General features: G+C 50.0%; 1 protein-coding gene across 1 annotated transcript; it reads right to left on the bottom strand.

Annotated features, from left to right (window-relative positions):
* Window positions 1-26: 26 nt before the first annotated feature.
* LOC135245847 (potassium voltage-gated channel subfamily A member 1) lies at window positions 27-15,352 on the bottom strand. The gene is made up of 2 exons (XM_064319188.1): window positions 12,120-15,352; window positions 27-321 (listed from the first exon to the last, which is right to left on the bottom strand). Exon 1 carries the CDS (start codon window positions 14,915-14,917, stop codon window positions 13,229-13,231), a length of 1,689 nt encoding a protein of 562 aa, XP_064175258.1. The 5' UTR covers window positions 14,918-15,352; the 3' UTR covers window positions 27-321; window positions 12,120-13,228.
* Between the last annotated feature and the right edge of the window lie 1,343 nt (window positions 15,353-16,695).

Here is a 16,695-nt window from a genome sequence, read left to right as displayed (position 1 = left end):
TGTTAAGTGAGCATTAAGAGCTCGGATTTTTGTTTTTTTCCCCAACACTAGCTCGCCAGAATGCCCGGAATTTAGAATGTTTGTGCATCTTAGAAGCCACGCCCCTTTCTGCCCTGCGAGAGTGTGGGTGGAGCCCCATGGGCGTCAGTAAAATTCTGTCAGTCATTTCAGGGCAGTCAGTACCCAGAACGCATTGTTTTGCTGGCAAAAACAAAAAGGAAATGGTGGTGAATTGGTCGAAGGCACGAGTTTGAGTGTTGGTGGTGTTCAGCTGGACCCCGTCTCTGGTGTGGATGACTCCCAGTGCATCTGTAGTAGGACCTGGGGGGAAAGAAACACAGTGGGACATCAGAACAGGGGGCCGAGTCTTTGCTTCACACAGTTGTGAGTAGCAATGACCACTAGAGACCGCTAGAGGGGGATAGTGCACTGTTAGTCATGCACCGTCATACCACAGGTTTCTGTGAAATGTACTGTTCACATTTGGCCTCTGCTTTTATAAATCACTGTTTTTATTCTCGTCTTCTTACATCTTCTCAAATTGCAGCATGTGATTTATTTCAGATTAGATTCACAATTGAGGCACTTTTAAGAAAAAAACTAATGCCAAAAGACCACTTTAACCAAGCTGCGCATTAGCATAAAGGAAGCGACATCAGCGTTTGCTGATGCAGGAGTGCATTAGGCAGCTCCAGTGAGGTGCTGAGCGGACAGGCAGGTGGCCACACTGTGCAGGCTGAGCCGCTGACAGGGCTGATGTGTTTCAGGTGTGTTGGTCGAGGTGGCTTCTGTGAGGGCCAGTCAGGCCCTGCAGTTCAGAAACCAAGCGGAAGACCCCGGAGAGCACTGGGGTGCGCCCCGAAATCCAGCACCAGAACCCCCACTACCTCTGGCCTCCTTCAGACACACCTGGACCAGACACCAGCCAGGTAAAGTGAAACAGTAAAGATATACAAGTCACTGCATCAGCCTTCTTTGGTAAGCTCCAGCTCCTGGGTCACATGATGACCTGGACCGACTGGGCCGTTTGTAATTGGGCCGATTACCTGCCCCCCCCCCCGTTGTGTCGCGATTCATGTGTAGGTGAAACAAGCATTTGGATGTTCTCCCCCACCAGACTCGCTTCCATCCTATCTATTTTTAGCCTTAATGTCACATCCGTGTAATGCCAGGAAAAGCTGCTTAGTCTCTGCCTCATCTTCATATGCAACTTGCTGTGGTATTTGCATGGCAGTGCGGGGGGTGGGGGGTCTATTCTCATTCACATATGTGGTGATTCTGATGTAACACTACGGCTGCCTCTCTGTTTTACTGACCCAATATCCGGTCAGAAGGTCCGCTCCGCGCCCGCCCCTGTGCCGGGAGGAGAGGGGGTCGCTGCGGCAGGCGGCCGCTTTTTCGGCACGGCCGTTCTGAGCGTGCTCGGCTCCAGCCAATGGGGACGCTCGGTTAAGCGCTCGCTAACTGCATCCGTGAGAGAATATGTAAACACGCACACTTGCAGTGAGCTGGATGTCAAAGCGTCGCCCTGGGAGAAAAGGAATGGAAACTTGCACGTTCGCTCGCGCTCCGGAGAGAGCACTGGTCTTCATCTTCGGAGCGCAGAGTGGGAGCGGTTCTTTCGCAGGTGAACCACACGCTGTGCCTTCGCCATGTTGCTATTCCACCAGACCACGATGTCATTGCTCTTTACTAAGTACATTTACAAACAAAAAGCTTTTGACCAGAGAAATGATGGCTAAATGTGGCACAGTACTGTCGTACCCTGGGCTTGCAGAAGCACTTCTGCTCTCTGTCTGGAATGAAGCAGTTCCCTCTCTCTCTCTCTCTCTCGCTCGCTCGCTCGGTCCGGGAAGAAGGACGGCGGCACTTCTGTTTTCCTTCCGGTTGCTCATGAAGTCGGCCATGTTACATAATTTCTTGAAGGGTAAGGTGGGGGGGTGGGGAGGCGGGGGGGGGGTAATTAAATCAGCCCCCTCGTGCGCGACTAACTGCGCACATGAAGCCAAACGTGCCCCACACTCTGCTCTCACACACACACACACACACACACACACACACACACACAAAACATAGCCCTACACACACACACCCATACATAACACAGCCCCCCCCCCCCACACACACACACACAGCTTGTGAGCAGCTTGTCTGCTGGGGAAACGTGTCATACAATTTTATCCATGCCATGAAGGAAAGAGGCCTTTTTCATAGATGACAAGGACCTCATGGATCTGACTTGTAATTCATTCATTCACTCACTCACTCACAACTCACTCACTCGCTCTGTTAGCAGGCTGAAGATTCTCCACAAGGGGGAGCTATTAGCACTCCAGTAGCTGAAATGGGCGACACTTTCCACTATTCCTGGTGTCAGCTTGTGTCGCGTGTTACCCTCCATGCACGACCGCTCTTCACTGCTTTAGTACTTCAGCATCAATGACACTGTGTCCTTGTCTATGCTCTGTGTTTGAAAGTGTGCTGGCAGTATCACTAGAATGGTGCCTGCCTGTGTTGCAATTAAGACAGCTTTAGAGTTGATGTAAGTGCCTTGGTTATAAACATTCACTATCCAAAGAGCACTTATTGGCAGAGCAAAGTAACCCTTCCATCCGTAACTGCGGTATGTGATTTTGACTACAACAGAAAAAGAAAGGCAAAAATGTAAGTGTTAAACGGACTGGATGCAGCACGTAGTAATGCCTGTTTGCATGGAGCTCCTCCCCCTCCCCCCCCCCATTGTGTCCTCAGTGCCCCACTTCATGCACACCTTCAGTATTCCCATAGCAACCAGATCTGTATCATGAGCCCGTGAGCTCCAGGGAGGGTCTGAAAAGGACGATAAGCCCCCGGGGACCGCGAGGCCCGGCTCCCAATTAATCTCCACTTATTTCTGACGGCAGGACAGACGCTGTGCGGCGCACCGCTCCACACGGCCCCTAAATCAGACGGGAGCTTTTAATCTCAGGGTCTCTCTGTGGTTTCTGGCACGGAATGTCAGCGAGATGAGAGGGACGAGTGAGAGATGCGTGTCTGCGCGGTCTCTATGACAACCTCCTGCTGCGGCAGGACTGGATGTCTTTGCTCCGCTCCGCTCCCAGCCCCCCCTCCCCCGTCCTGTTCAAGGCCAAATGGTCACTGGTTTGGGCTGGTTTTTTATTTTTAAAGCCTGAAACTCAGCTGTTCACAGGCTGCACAGACTCGGCCACCACAGCATTAACATTGAAGTGGGCAGGCACAAAAAAACCTTGGCCACCTTGAGAACAGAGACTGTGTTGTCATTCTGAGCTGCAAGGGACTGAGCCAGAGATGCGCTTTCTGTTACACTGCACAAAATATGAAACTATACATGAAGGGTATTTCCAAGGAATTTAAAAAAATGATCCCAAAATTCTGATCCCAAATATACAAAAAACAGCCCCATCCTATTAGGAGAGGATGAACACACAATGACCCTGGCAGCTAAATGTGTCCTGCTGCCATGCACTGAGAAACAGCAGGTAAACCCATGAGCATTTATGTGCACTTGTGTGGTGTATGTAGGAGTGTGTGTATTTGTGTAGGCATAATGTATTCAAGCATTTTCTAATGTATGCATGAATGTGTATGTATAAGAATACAGTATATATATGTGGAAAATGTTATTTTGATGTGTATACATATACATGAAAATATATTTTTTAATCAACTTATATATATATAATATACTGAGTGAGAGTGTGAGAGACTGAGCGTGCGTGAGAGTGAAAGTGGGTGTGTGTGTGAGTGAGTGTGTGTGTGTCCTAGCCATCTGCAGCCTTTGAAATAAATCCCTAGAGTGTGAATAAGTGACAGGTGTACAAGATGACACCATTTTATTTTCGCCAGACTTTTAGGCAAGAGCAGATTAAAGCTGTGCCTTTCATGCGCGGGGAACAGGATGGAGGAGAGGGAGCGTGGATAAACGCACATACGCAGAACAGGAGCTTAGGGAGCGTGAATAAATACTCATACGTGATGGTTTTGAGGCCTTACGTTTGATTGATGTGAGCCTTTTATGACGCTTACTGTTTTAAAGATGATTTATTGGGCTCGGAGGAGGGCGGTTAAGTTGCATAAGCGCACCTGTATCCGGAATTAATGAGCTCCACTCAGATCTCTTAATTCTGCATCCGGCTCACATTAACTGAGCCATCATGTCTGTTTGGAAGTGAACTTTAAAAATCTGTTTAAAACAGCCATCAACGGCAGCAGGGAGGGCGGGCAGCTAATCCTGCACGTTTCTGACATGGCGACCATTTTGCCTCCGTTTTAAAGCTCTTAGCAGGCTTGCTTTACGCAGATGCGTGATTTGCAATTCAAAGTAGACGCCGGCGAAAACTTGTAAAAGGTTATGCTTGAGGAGCATTCGGCCTACATACTCCTTACTCTCTGCTTCACATCACAGACAGCGGGGAATTCATTATTATTCCTTATTCCTTCGTGGCTGTTCTTATAGTGACTCATGCCTCTTGCTTACAGCGGGTTGTCGGTCCTGTGCCTGACCAGGGGGCGGGCCCAGAAGCTGGCCGAGGGGGCAAGCTGTACCCGTCCCACATACATGAGAATGTCATCCGTGCACAAAGGTCATGTGCATGGAAACGGGCCGTTTCTGTCCCAGAGGGGCCACTGGCTGCGAGAGGGCCACACAGCTGCAGTGCAGGAAGCAAATATTTTAAAAATTCCAGCCAATAATAGAAGCTTCACCTGGCAAAGGCCACACACAGGCTGACCTCGGGCAGAGCGAGGGAAAATAAACTACAGCAATACACCAAAATAAATAAATAAAAATGTGACAAATGGGATTAATCCCTTAGGACGGTTGTCCCAAGCCTTTGTTGCCGTGGTGAGTTATGTCACAGGGGATGTCATGTGATTAGTGCTCTGTGGGGATGTTGGCCGTGGGTGGGGGGTGTTAAACTGGCAGGAGGGTTTAAGGAATCAACACGCAGTGCTCATGACACGGCGGCCATTTTCCTCAGAATGACCTCTGCTGCCTCTGCGCTGTCTCTCTCGCCCGCTGGCCCGCGCTGCGGCCTGCTCGCGTTACGTCAGCCCTCGCGCTCCGGAGTCCTGGCGCCTCCTCGAGGAGACGCAGTGGGGACATTCAGCAGCCGCAGCGTCCGGCGAGCGTGAGCTGCGATGATGCCGTCGTGACAGGTGTCCACACGGCCAGCTGCTTGCGGTCCTTTTAACCCTCAAATATTTCAGTGAGTCGGAGTCCGATGCGCCCCGCCCGTGGAGCCTGTGGAAAGGCACGTGAGCCTCGATGTGCTCGCCTGTGTTACTCTGCGGCGCTCGCCTGTGTTACTCTGCGGCGCTCGCCTGTGTTACTCTGCGGCGCTCGCCTGTGTTACTCTCAGCGCTCGCCTGCGTTACTCTGCGGCGCTCGCCTGTGTTACTCTCAGTGCGTTACTCTGCGTTACTCTGCGGCGCTCGCCTGTGTTACTCTCAGCGCTCGCCTGCGTTACTCTGCGGCGCTCGCCTGTGTTACTCTCAGTGCGTTACTCTGCGTTACTCTGCGGCGCTCGCCTGTGTTACTCTGCGGCGCTCGCCTGTGTTACTCTCAGCGCTCGCCTGCGTTACTCTGCGGCGCTCGCCTGTGTTACTCTGCGGCGCTCGCCTGCGTTACTCTCAGCGCTCGCCTGTGTTACTCTGCGGCGCTCGCCTGTGTTACTCTGCGGCGCTCGCCTGTGTTACTCTGCGGCGCTCGCCTGTGTTACTCTCAGCGCTCGCCTGCGTTACTCTGCGGCGCTCGCCTGCGTTACTCTGCGGCGCTCGCCTGCGTTACTCTCAGCGCTCGCCTGCGTTACTCTCAGCGCTCGTCTGTGTTACTCTCAGCGCTCGCCTGTGTTACTCTGCGGCGCTCGCCTGCGTTACTCTCAGCGCTCGCCTGCGTTACTCTCAGCGCTCGTCTGTGTTACTCTCAGCGCTCGCCTGTGTTACTCTGCAGCGCTCGCCTGTGTTACTCTCAGCGCTCGCCTGTGTTACTCTCAGTGCGTTACTCTGCGTTACTCTGCGGCGCTCGCCTGTGTTACTCTGCAGCGCTCGCCTGTGTTACTCTCAGCGCTCGCCTGTGTTACTCTCAGTGCGTTACTCTGCGTTACTCTGCGGCGCTCGCCTGTGTTACTCTGCGGCGCTCGCCTGCGTTACTCTCAGCGCTCGCCTGCGTTACTCTGCGGCGCTCGCCTGTGTTACTCTGCGGCGCTCGCCTGTGTTACTCTCAGCGCTCGCCTGCGTTACTCTGCGGCGCTCGCCTGTGTTACTCTGCGGCGCTCGCCTGCGTTACTCTCAGCGCTCGCCTGTGTTACTCTGCGGCGCTCGCCTGTGTTACTCTGCGGCGCTCGCCTGTGTTACTCTGCGGCGCTCGCCTGTGTTACTCTCAGCGCTCGCCTGCGTTACTCTGCGGCGCTCGCCTGCGTTACTCTGCGGCGCTCGCCTGCGTTACTCTCAGCGCTCGCCTGCGTTACTCTCAGCGCTCGTCTGTGTTACTCTCAGCGCTCGCCTGTGTTACTCTGCGGCGCTCGCCTGTGTTACTCTGCGGCGCTCGCCTGCGTTACTCTCAGCGCTCGCCTGCGTTACTCTCAGCGCTCGCCTGTGTTACTCTGCAGCGCTCGCCTGTGTTACTCTCAGCGCTCGCCTGTGTTACTCTCAGTGCTCGCCTGTGTTACTCTCAGCGCTCGCCTGCGTTACTCTGCGGCGCTCGCCTGCGTTACTCTGCGGCGCTCGCCTGCGTTACTCTGCGGCGCTCGCCTGTGTTACTCTGCGGCGCTCGCCTGTGTTACTCTCAGCGCTCGCCTGTGTTACTCTCAGCGCTCGTCTGTTAGCGAGGGCTAGCGGCTGCTCAGTGTCTTACTTTCATCTGCTTTTTTAATCGGCTTTTTATCCTGATGTTTGTGTGGTAGGGCATTGTGGGATACGTTTGTGTGTAAGGGCATTGTGGGGGATGTCTGTGTGTGAGGGCATTGTGGGAGATGTCTGTGTGTAAGACTGTTGTGTGTGAGGGCATTGTGGGAGATGTCTGTGTGTAAGAGTGTTGTGTGTGAGGGCATTGTGGGGGATGTCTGTGTGTGAGGGCATTGTGGGAGATGTCTGTGTGTAAGAGTGTTGTGTGTGAGGGCATTGTGGGATATGTCTGTGTGTAAGAGTGTTGTGTGTGAGGGCATTGTGGGAGATGTCTGTGTGTAAGGGCATTGTGGGAGATGTCTGTGTGTAAGAGTGTTGTGTGTGAGGGCATTGTGGGATATGTCTGTGTGTAAGAGTTTGTGTGTAAGGGCATTGTGGGATATGTCTGTGTGTGAGGGCATTGTGGGAGATGTCTGTGTGTGAGGGCATTGTGGGATATGTCTGTGTGTGAGGGCTCTGCCTCTGTGCGTCTGCAGCTTCACGGCTGGCTGAGCTCAGGACTCTTATGTAAGAGCTCTCTGCATTGTTTCCCCTGCGCTCATCCCTGCAGATCAGCCAGCTGCCCGGGGTCAGGGGTCAGGGGTCAGGAAGTGACATCCGTGGCCCACAGGTACTGTGGTGTTCCAGCCCGGCCTCCCTGGCCTCTGCATTCTGCACGGGGGCCAGGGCATGCAGCTAAACAGCCCTCCCCAAAGGGGCAGATTATCACTTTACAGCGTGTTGGGAAAGAGCCAGGGAAAATCTATCCGCCTTGTTTAGAGCTGGTCCATGAATGGGATTAATGAATTTTGCTGGACTAAATTCAAAATTAGGTTGAAAACGTTTTTGTTTTTCCCCTACTAAGGACTTGGATTAGCTTTTTAAAGCTTCCAAAAAACTGATCTAAGTGAGATGGCTTAAGGGGGCTGCCCAACCCATGTGAAAGCAGGAGTGTGTTGAAGCAGACTGGAGGTTTACTACTTTAGCATAATTGAGGTGAAGTTTAGTGAAGGTATGGTTCTGTGTATAATTTTTATATACAGTTTAGTCACATGGGGTTTTAATCAACTCTGTTTGAGTTATGAATTAGTCAGGAGTTATTTTCAGTGTGGAGAGAACCTTTAAAGAAAAGAAATCAAATTGACATTTATAGAAAGTAGAGCAGTCTCCTTAATCGTTACCTCAGATTTTAGGTCAGTGCTTGAAGAAGCTACTTGGGAGTGAACAACAAATCTCTGTTGAACATTTGTGTTAGAATATCTCCCAAGATTCCGCATGTTGGTCCAGTATTGAAGTGGAGACTGAACAGAGTCATTAAATTCTTGTTATGGAAACATTCGTATCATTTTTTTAACGGCAGTGTTGATCTAAGCTGGATTTTACCTACAGTCTGGTCCGTTCAACGGGAAACGTTTTCCCCTAACAGTTCAGGGAAAGAGAAGCCGAAAATGGAACGATGTCTTTGCCCATACATACTGGAGATGTTGGGTAGCTTGTTGCTCAGGTGACGCTAACTTCCTGTGAAGTGGGCTCACTTCCTTTCGAGGAGGGCCCTGTGCTGTAATTGGCGGGTGTGGAGCGGCGGAGGCTCGTTGGGCGCGGACGGGAGCCTGTGGCGGTTGGACCCGGGCCCGGAGCGAGCGGAAATCCCGCTTCATCCGCCTAATTAGCACGCTCAGCGGATAATCAGAGTCCGCCGTGCGCCCGGCTCGCACGCCACAACGGGGCGGGAGCGCAGGACTCAGACGGACAGGGCGCAGGACTCAGACGGACAGGGCGCAGGACTCAGACGGACAGGGCGCAGGACTCAGACGGACAGGGCGCAGGACTCAGACGGACAGGGCGCAGGACTCAGACGGGCAGGGCGCAGGACTCAGACGGGCAGGGCGCAGGACTCAGCGGCAGGCGCAGGACTCACGGGCAGGCGCAGACGCTGCGGCTCGTCGGCGTGCATGCGGCGTGGACTCTGACACAGGCCGGCATGGCACTTGAACGCTCATGCCAGTCTGAAGTGCTGGCCTTCTAACGGGTGATTTAGGGGAAAAATCTCAGCATGAGCAATTTGCCTTAATCTTGACACCTGAGGAAAGATGATTCTTAACTGCGTTCCTGTTTTAGGAATTCCACGTGGCAGCGGATGTCTCTGGGAACGTTAGGATATGCCCTCGCTCTGACAGATTAACCCCTCCCACCCCCCCGTGCGCGCGTGTGAGAAGTCTCTGGTGCCACAGAGATGTGTAATAAAGCCAGCTCAGCATGCTCCGTGCTAAAATTATCACACACAGTTTCAATACCCAGCTGTTGGATCATCACAGGGCATGTCCATGTGCAATTGAGGGTTAAGATGGCTCTTCTACTGAGCTGTCCGAAGCTGCCAGGTTTTTTTATTTAAAGGCCGGAAGGTGTGCCGGAGTTTTTGTTTGTGTCAGTCCCAGCGGTAAAGCGATACGCGGGTTAGCGGGTTAGCGGGCTCGCCGCGCGGCCGAACAGGTGGCTGTCAGCGCGCCTTGTGTAACGCCTGCTCCACGTCTCTGACCTTGCACTGGACTTCCCCTCTCCCTGTCACAACAACAAGCGTATCCGCGGCAACGAGGCATTGTTTACCGCTACTGCTGCCGCGGCGATCGCGTTCCCCCGTGAGCAGGCCGCGTCAAACGCGGCCTTCGCGAAACCTGAGGAGGAGGCCTCTCTCTCTTGAGCGTGGCCGAACACGTCCTGCACTGTGGCGCATGGTGGAAGGGGCGGGTCTGGGTGTCAGGCCCAAATATCTGACCCCGGCCCCCCGGAGGTGTGAAGGCGTAACCGGAGCTCGCTCGTGCGCACGGGGACGAGTGAAAGACGACACCCCCCCACACCCCTCTCTCCGTGTCCACATTCCAGCGCCCCGCTCCACACGCGCTTCCCGCTGACCTTGTGCGCGTGGGTGACCCCGCTGGCTTCTGATGTCATATGACATATCAGGCAGTGGCCCCGCCCCCTGCCCACTCCCGCCCCGCCCCATGCCCCTCTGCCTCTTCTGCCCCGTGAGAACCAACTGTGAACAGTGTATTTAAGCATGTCCAGTACAGGGATAGGGAAACCGATACCTACATACACACACACACACCACATTACATACACACTGCACACACCACATACACATTCACCACACACACACACCAACCACATACATTCAACACACACCACATGCACACACACACACAAACGCACGCACCGCACAGGCCACATGCACCCACCCACCCACACACACACCGCACACACCATATGCACATACACACACACACACTAACAGGTGCACTTCAAAGCTCGAGTGGATTTGTCACTGGGGACAGGAGCCCTGACGATCCACACTCTCATTTCATCCTCCATACAGCCATCAAAGCCTCTACTCATGTTTAATAACAGCCAACGCTTTTATCCTTCCGGGTGGATTCTGGGAGCTTTTTTTTTTTTTTTAAACAAAGAAGAACGATATCAACGCGCTGCTGTGCAGTGATTCTGTAGTCATGGTTGCCATGGCAGCTCAAGTTCACGATCCACAGTAACGGTCTCCTTTTTCCCCCAAAACATGGATAACAATGTGAACAGTCTTACACCATTTTATTTCTTCCTAAAGTTTCTGTCACGTTTTCCTGTTCGTAGTGATCAACTAAATCCATAAAAATCATGAAGTGCAAAACATGGTTGCCAGCAATCACCCAAATGTGACGTAGCTTGCTAGCTAGGTTATCCAAATTAAGTGATTTTGCACAACAGTGCATCACTGTATTCCAACGTATAGTTCACATTGATGGTCTGACATTTGATTCTTAATATATTTTTTGTATATTCCATTGAAATAAGGGACTGTGCCTAAGGCCAGCCAGGTCCAACAGGCCACAGCTGCAGTCTCAGAATCCGAGGCTGTAATTCATGTTCAATTCCTGGTCATGTAACGAAGTTTGAGAAGTGGGCGAAAGATGTCTGCCACTACTGCATGGGCACACCTCTGTGTGTTCTGAGAAAGGTGGAGTCACTCCACCACAGGGCCAGGGTGGTGTCCGCTGCGAGGGGGAAACCTTCGCCTGGGCGTCTCAGAACCGGAGGTGACCCGGCTGGAGTAATGTCCCCCACAGAGAGGCGCGGGGCGCGGCGGGACGGGAGTCTTTCAAATATTTCAAAAAATATTCCCCATACTAACAGTATATGGCGGCATAATTAGCTTTTCGTTTTCACTGGGCTTTTTTTCTGCACTATGGCCAAATGATGAAAATGAAGCGTTTTCCGTTGCTCATCTTGGAAGGAGGGTAGTTCAGGGGTTGACTGTGAAACTGACAGCAATCTGCTCCCACGCAGAGTTACAAACGGGTGCCATTTTCTTACGCTGTTGTAACATTAGTGCCCGTAAGTGGATTGAATAACTGTTACCTAAATGTGGTGGTAGGCATTAACAGTGGTTGTCATGGTAACTGTTCATGGAAGGAAGGCCTGTTCATGAAAAGTTAATTTACAAATATACAAAGGAACGGCTTCACTGTGATTGCTGGACCAGTATCTGGGTGCATGGGCCTATATATCATAACGTTGTATGTAGTTATCAGTAATGTAAATAAACTGTTGTCATTTATACAACCATGTTGTCCCAAAATTAGTTGTCTTACCATCAGAAGTAGCCTGAATGTCCGTTGTGTATATGAACATATAGCTGATTTATTAATGGTAGGCATGGTTTTAGTGTCGTTTCACCTGATTTTATACGAATTGGAAACCGTAAACGGGTGGGAAGGTCGTGTGGGAAATGAGGCAAAGGTAATATAGTTTGCCTTTTTAAATTATTCAGTGTTATGAGTCTTCACAAAGAATAAATAAATAAATAAAAATCTGAACATCCTGTTCAATCCCACAAATCGAATGACGTCTGGATCGTACGCCAGCATGCCCGCACATTGAAATGTGCGTGGTGCTGATTGGACAGCTCCTAACCCGTTACCTGCCTAAAGCGAACACTGCCTCGAGCTGTTTTGCTCATTTTTTCCGGATGATTGTTAACATAAATTATGAAAGAAACAGCTGCTTTTTTTATACTGCTCTTGAATCCAGATGTACCCTAATAATTTCCTTGGCGTGTTAAAAATAAAAGATTAAAACTCTTGCCTTGTCGCTCATAAAAAAAACTTAAAACACAACAGGCTGACGAGATAGAAACATTTTAAAGCTGTTGGTGTTCTGGAACTCACCTGTCAGTGTGAGTCCCCCGACCGAAGCTCTCTGGTGAGTTTTTGGAGTCTCTGTGCACCATTGAGTTTCCACGAATCTCCACAATTTCTTCTATTGGTATTCCGACATCGCTTTACAGCCGTCTGGTCCACTTTCTTGAGGTGGGCATTAAAACAGTGTACTGATTACCTCGGGGCAGCCCGTCTAAACGCCATGTTCGTTATGATAAAGCTCCTCAGTGTCCTCTTGGCAATCTCAAAAAAGTGTTGCAATGTAAAGTTTCAATTCCCACAAAAAAAAAAAACAATTGACACGTGATTGTATAATTGAAATAAAAAATATATTGGATATATCTCCACGGATATTAAAAATAAGCGAGGAAACAAGGATAGTAGATCATGTCACCACAATGAACTGTTTCATAGAATTGAACAGCTACGTCGCACGTATAGTTTACGCCAGCAGGGTTGCTCTTTCAATCCCTACATAGATTATATCGATGACTAAATGATATAGGAAAATATATACACGTCTTCAAGAATGTAATAATAAATCCGATATCAAACAGAACATTAACATCGACAGAACGTTGAGCATAAAATACCAATTCGATTTTTCCTATTTTTATATATATAAAAACAAAATAAATTATTTATTTTACACACTGCTGTTTTTCTGTTTGTCGTTGCAACTCAATTAAGGCCTGCTCGACAGATCGATGACAGTTCTGCCTGACTTCCAACACCCTAATCCCACAACGATAAATTTAAGCGCACAAGTAATTATTTCTGGTCATACTGTAATCTATCACTATCGCCTTTCCCTTCGCGTCGCGGCGGTGTGTTTCTGGTTAATTATTGTTTGTAATTATCGTTAGGCCCAACTGTAGTGCGATCCTGAGGTGTGAAAATACTGTGTATGTTTGTGCAGACTGGCCTAATTGCCGTTTATTAATTAGGCGAATCTCGGTATGTTGGTTTGGACGCGTATCAGGCTTAAATTTGCCATTGTTGCAACAAAAATGTGATCACTTGCTGAAAAACATTTATTGAAGTTAAGTATGAGTATATTCATATTAATCGTCAAAGTAGTCAGCGACCAACGGAATACGGTCGTTAAAGCCTATAGCCTATAAGTCTGTTTCCCTTGCGTCTAAGCAAAGCGCATAGAGGGACCTTTTGATATCCATGTTGCTGTTTGCTTTAATGTTCGCTTTTTCGACCGGCGTGTTTGCCCCATCATTTTTTTCTACATCCTCTGTGGACTTTAGGGAAGATTTGCTGCGGCTTCGTTTTAGCTCCTCCCCGGGGCCCTCGTTCTCATTGGCGGGCTCCTCTTTTAGAGACGATTGATCTTGATCAGTTTCTCTGTGATAAAAGTAATTGAAGTTGGACACGATTACTGGAACCGGCAGAGCGATGGTCAAAACCCCCGCGATCGCGCACAGCGAGCCGACGATTTTGCCCCCAACTGTCACAGGTCTCATGTCTCCATAACCAACAGTTGTCATGGTTACAACGGCCCACCAGAAGGCATCGGGGATGCTGGAGAAGTGGGACTCGGGCTCGTCTGCCTCTGCGAAGTACACGGCGCTCGAGAACAAGATGACCCCGATGAACAAGAAGAAGATTAGGAGTCCGAGCTCGCGCATGCTGGCCTTCAGAGTTTGCCCCAGAATTTGCAGTCCTTTCGAGTGTCGGGACAGTTTGAATATCCTGAACACACGAACCAGCCGAATCACCCTCAGAATGGCCAGGGACATGGCCTGCTGCCCGCTGTTGTTGCCCTGCCCCTGCTGCTCGGCCAGCTCCGTGCCCACCGTTATAAAGTACGGCATTATGGCCATAATGTCTATGATGTTCATGAGGGTTTTGGAGAACTCGGACTTGCTCGGGCAAGCGAAAAATCGCACGGTAAGCTCGAAGGTGAACCATATCACGCAGGTGGTTTCTATGATGAAGAAGGGGTCGGAGAAAGTGTGAGACGGCCGAGTTTCGGTGGTGTTGTCCAGTCTGCTGGTGGCTGGCAGTTCTCTCTCGTCTCTGAACTCGGGAAGCGTCTCCATGCAGAAAGTGATGATTGATATGGTAATGACCAGCACGGAGACGATGGCGATTCCTCTGGCGGGGCTCGAGCTTTCGGGGTACTCGAAAATGAGCCATACCTGTTTTTGGAATTCATTCTCTGGCAAAGGTTTTTCTTCATCTTTAATAAAACCCTCGTCTTCTCTGAACCTTTCCATCGCCTCCTCCCCGAGCTGGTAGAACCGAATTTCATCAGCGAACACGTCGATGGACACATTGACAGGTCGTCGGATTTTTCCACCCGACTGATAAAAATAAAGTATTCCATCAAAACTTGGTCGGTTGCGGTCAAAGAAGTACTCGTTGCGAAGTGGATCGAAGTACTTGATCCTTTTGTCGGGGTCTCCCAACAAAGTGTCCGGGAACTGATTCAGGGTCCCCAACTGCGTCTCGAACCTCAAACCGGCGATGTTGATCAGCACCCTCTCGTTGCTCTCGTTGTCTAAATCCATGTCCAGCATGTCTTCGTCAAAGAGATGGGGGCTGTGATCCGCGCGCAGTAGCGCGTCCATGGCATTCTCGCTGCTGCTGAAGGTGTTGTTCATGTCGTTTATTTTCCACGAGCCCCGTTGCAGGCTACCGAGAGCGTTCAGCTCATTTCCGTAGCTCTCGCCGCGCCCGGTTTGTGCGAAGGGCGCCTGCGGGAGATTCAGCGCGTTCGAGCAGGCGTCGTTGTTGCTGCCGCCGGTCCCTTTGGCCCCGCCGTTCTCAAAACTCACCAAGGCTATCTCCATTCCGGATCCATTAAATATTCATCCGCAAAGAGTTGGATAGTCGCACCAGAATATTCCCTTGCTCTCCACGCGCTTTTTTCAGATCAACAGATCAGTCCCAGATTAAACTGGATATAATCCAAAACACCCTCCTCCCCCCCGTTATAATAATACATATATGTATGTATAAAAAAACGACTAAGCCAGCGCGAGCGCCCTGGTCTTGGCAAAGTAAATAATACCATAAGAGCGGAGTGTGGGGACCCGGATGATTGTTCCTGACGTCAAAAGAGCTGTTTCGCCACCGCTGTCAGGGAATCCTTTGAAAATGTTTTTCGGTGTCAGGCAATCTGTCATTTAGAACCGGGGGAGAGAGAGAAAGGGGGAGGGTCTCATTTGTGAAGTCAGCCGAGTCCGTGCGTTTTTACGCCTCCCACAGGATACCTTTAGCTCTGAATACGCGTTCACATGTGTGGAAGAACGTTGCATTTCACATCAATTTAACGCAATTTGGCCGTTTTTATTTAAACAAGAAAACGTTCCCCATCTTCTGCTGCTTTTCGTTGCTTGTCCTGTTGCGAGTTCTAACGATGGAAACCTTTCCAGACAAAATGATGCGCCTTCAAGGTTTACTTGATTGTTATGCCAAATTGGGCGTTATTTTCAGGGGGAAACAATACACACATGACCCCGAAGAAAAGCACCTTGACGATTTTACAGTAAAATAATTTTTAAAAGGCTGAAGCTGTTGGATATGTCCGATCGCTGCACGCGCACCGGTCGTGTCGACATTGATACGCATTTACGGCTGTATTTGTTTAAAGGTTGTGTATGAGAAGATAAGGTCGGTGGCCCCTGAAATTAACAAAATGTTTTGTAAAGAAAGTGGGAGAATGTAACACCACCTCAAAGCAAGGAACAACAACACTTTACATTTCATGGATAACTTGCAACATTTGAGAGAATTTACATGTACTGTACATTTGTCATTTATGAAAGTACATTTGATTGGATTAATGTTAAATATATGATTTATAAAGCGCGTTTACATTGTCATTGCTGATTAGCTCATTATATTTGCCTGTTTTTGTGGGTGGGATTCAGTGTGGGAATTTGGTCTCCTATTTCAATTGGTTTATGCTTTTCTGATATAGCTCTACAAATCCTTTTAAAAACCCCATAAATAGGCATATGCAAGCCTGGGCATGCACACCATACACACAGGCACACACGCACACAGGCAGACACACACACTTAGCAGATAAGACAGTCATAGTTGCCTTCATCACAGAGCAGTTGTGCCGCGCTCAGAAGCCTAAGGGGGCTTCTGAGTAATCTTTATCCCTGTGCTGTATTCTCTGTGAATCCTTCAACATCCTTTGAGTGCCTTTGGAGAATAAAGGTATTTAAGAGAGTCTGAATTAAGAGGGAGGGAAAAATAGAAGTCCCATGTGAGCCCACACTAAACGTGTAAGATACTGAAACAAGCCCCACTGCCTCTGCGTTGTCCTTCCCTCTCAGTCCCAGCCTTTTCACTGCTAACGGTTTGGTCTGAATGCGTGCCTTTGCAGTCAGACCCCAGATTAGGGTACAGTGGGCCAGACAATCAAAGCGCACAGGGGACGCTGGTGAACTGTTTAAGCTTCTTAACTGTGGGAAGGACTGCGCTGGCAGCGTAACTGTTGAGTGTCCCGGGTTCCGCAGTGCCATTGGCTGTGTCACCCAGAACAGTGGACACAGGTCAGACGCACTGCAACAGGCAAATGCTTCCCTGAGATTCATGTTACATGACATTGTTT

This window comes from Anguilla rostrata, chromosome 19 (assembly GCF_018555375.3).
Source record: "Anguilla rostrata isolate EN2019 chromosome 19, ASM1855537v3, whole genome shotgun sequence".
Taxonomy (NCBI): Eukaryota; Metazoa; Chordata; class Actinopteri; order Anguilliformes; family Anguillidae; genus Anguilla; species Anguilla rostrata.
This window is presented reverse-complemented; position numbering and strand designations above follow the sequence as displayed.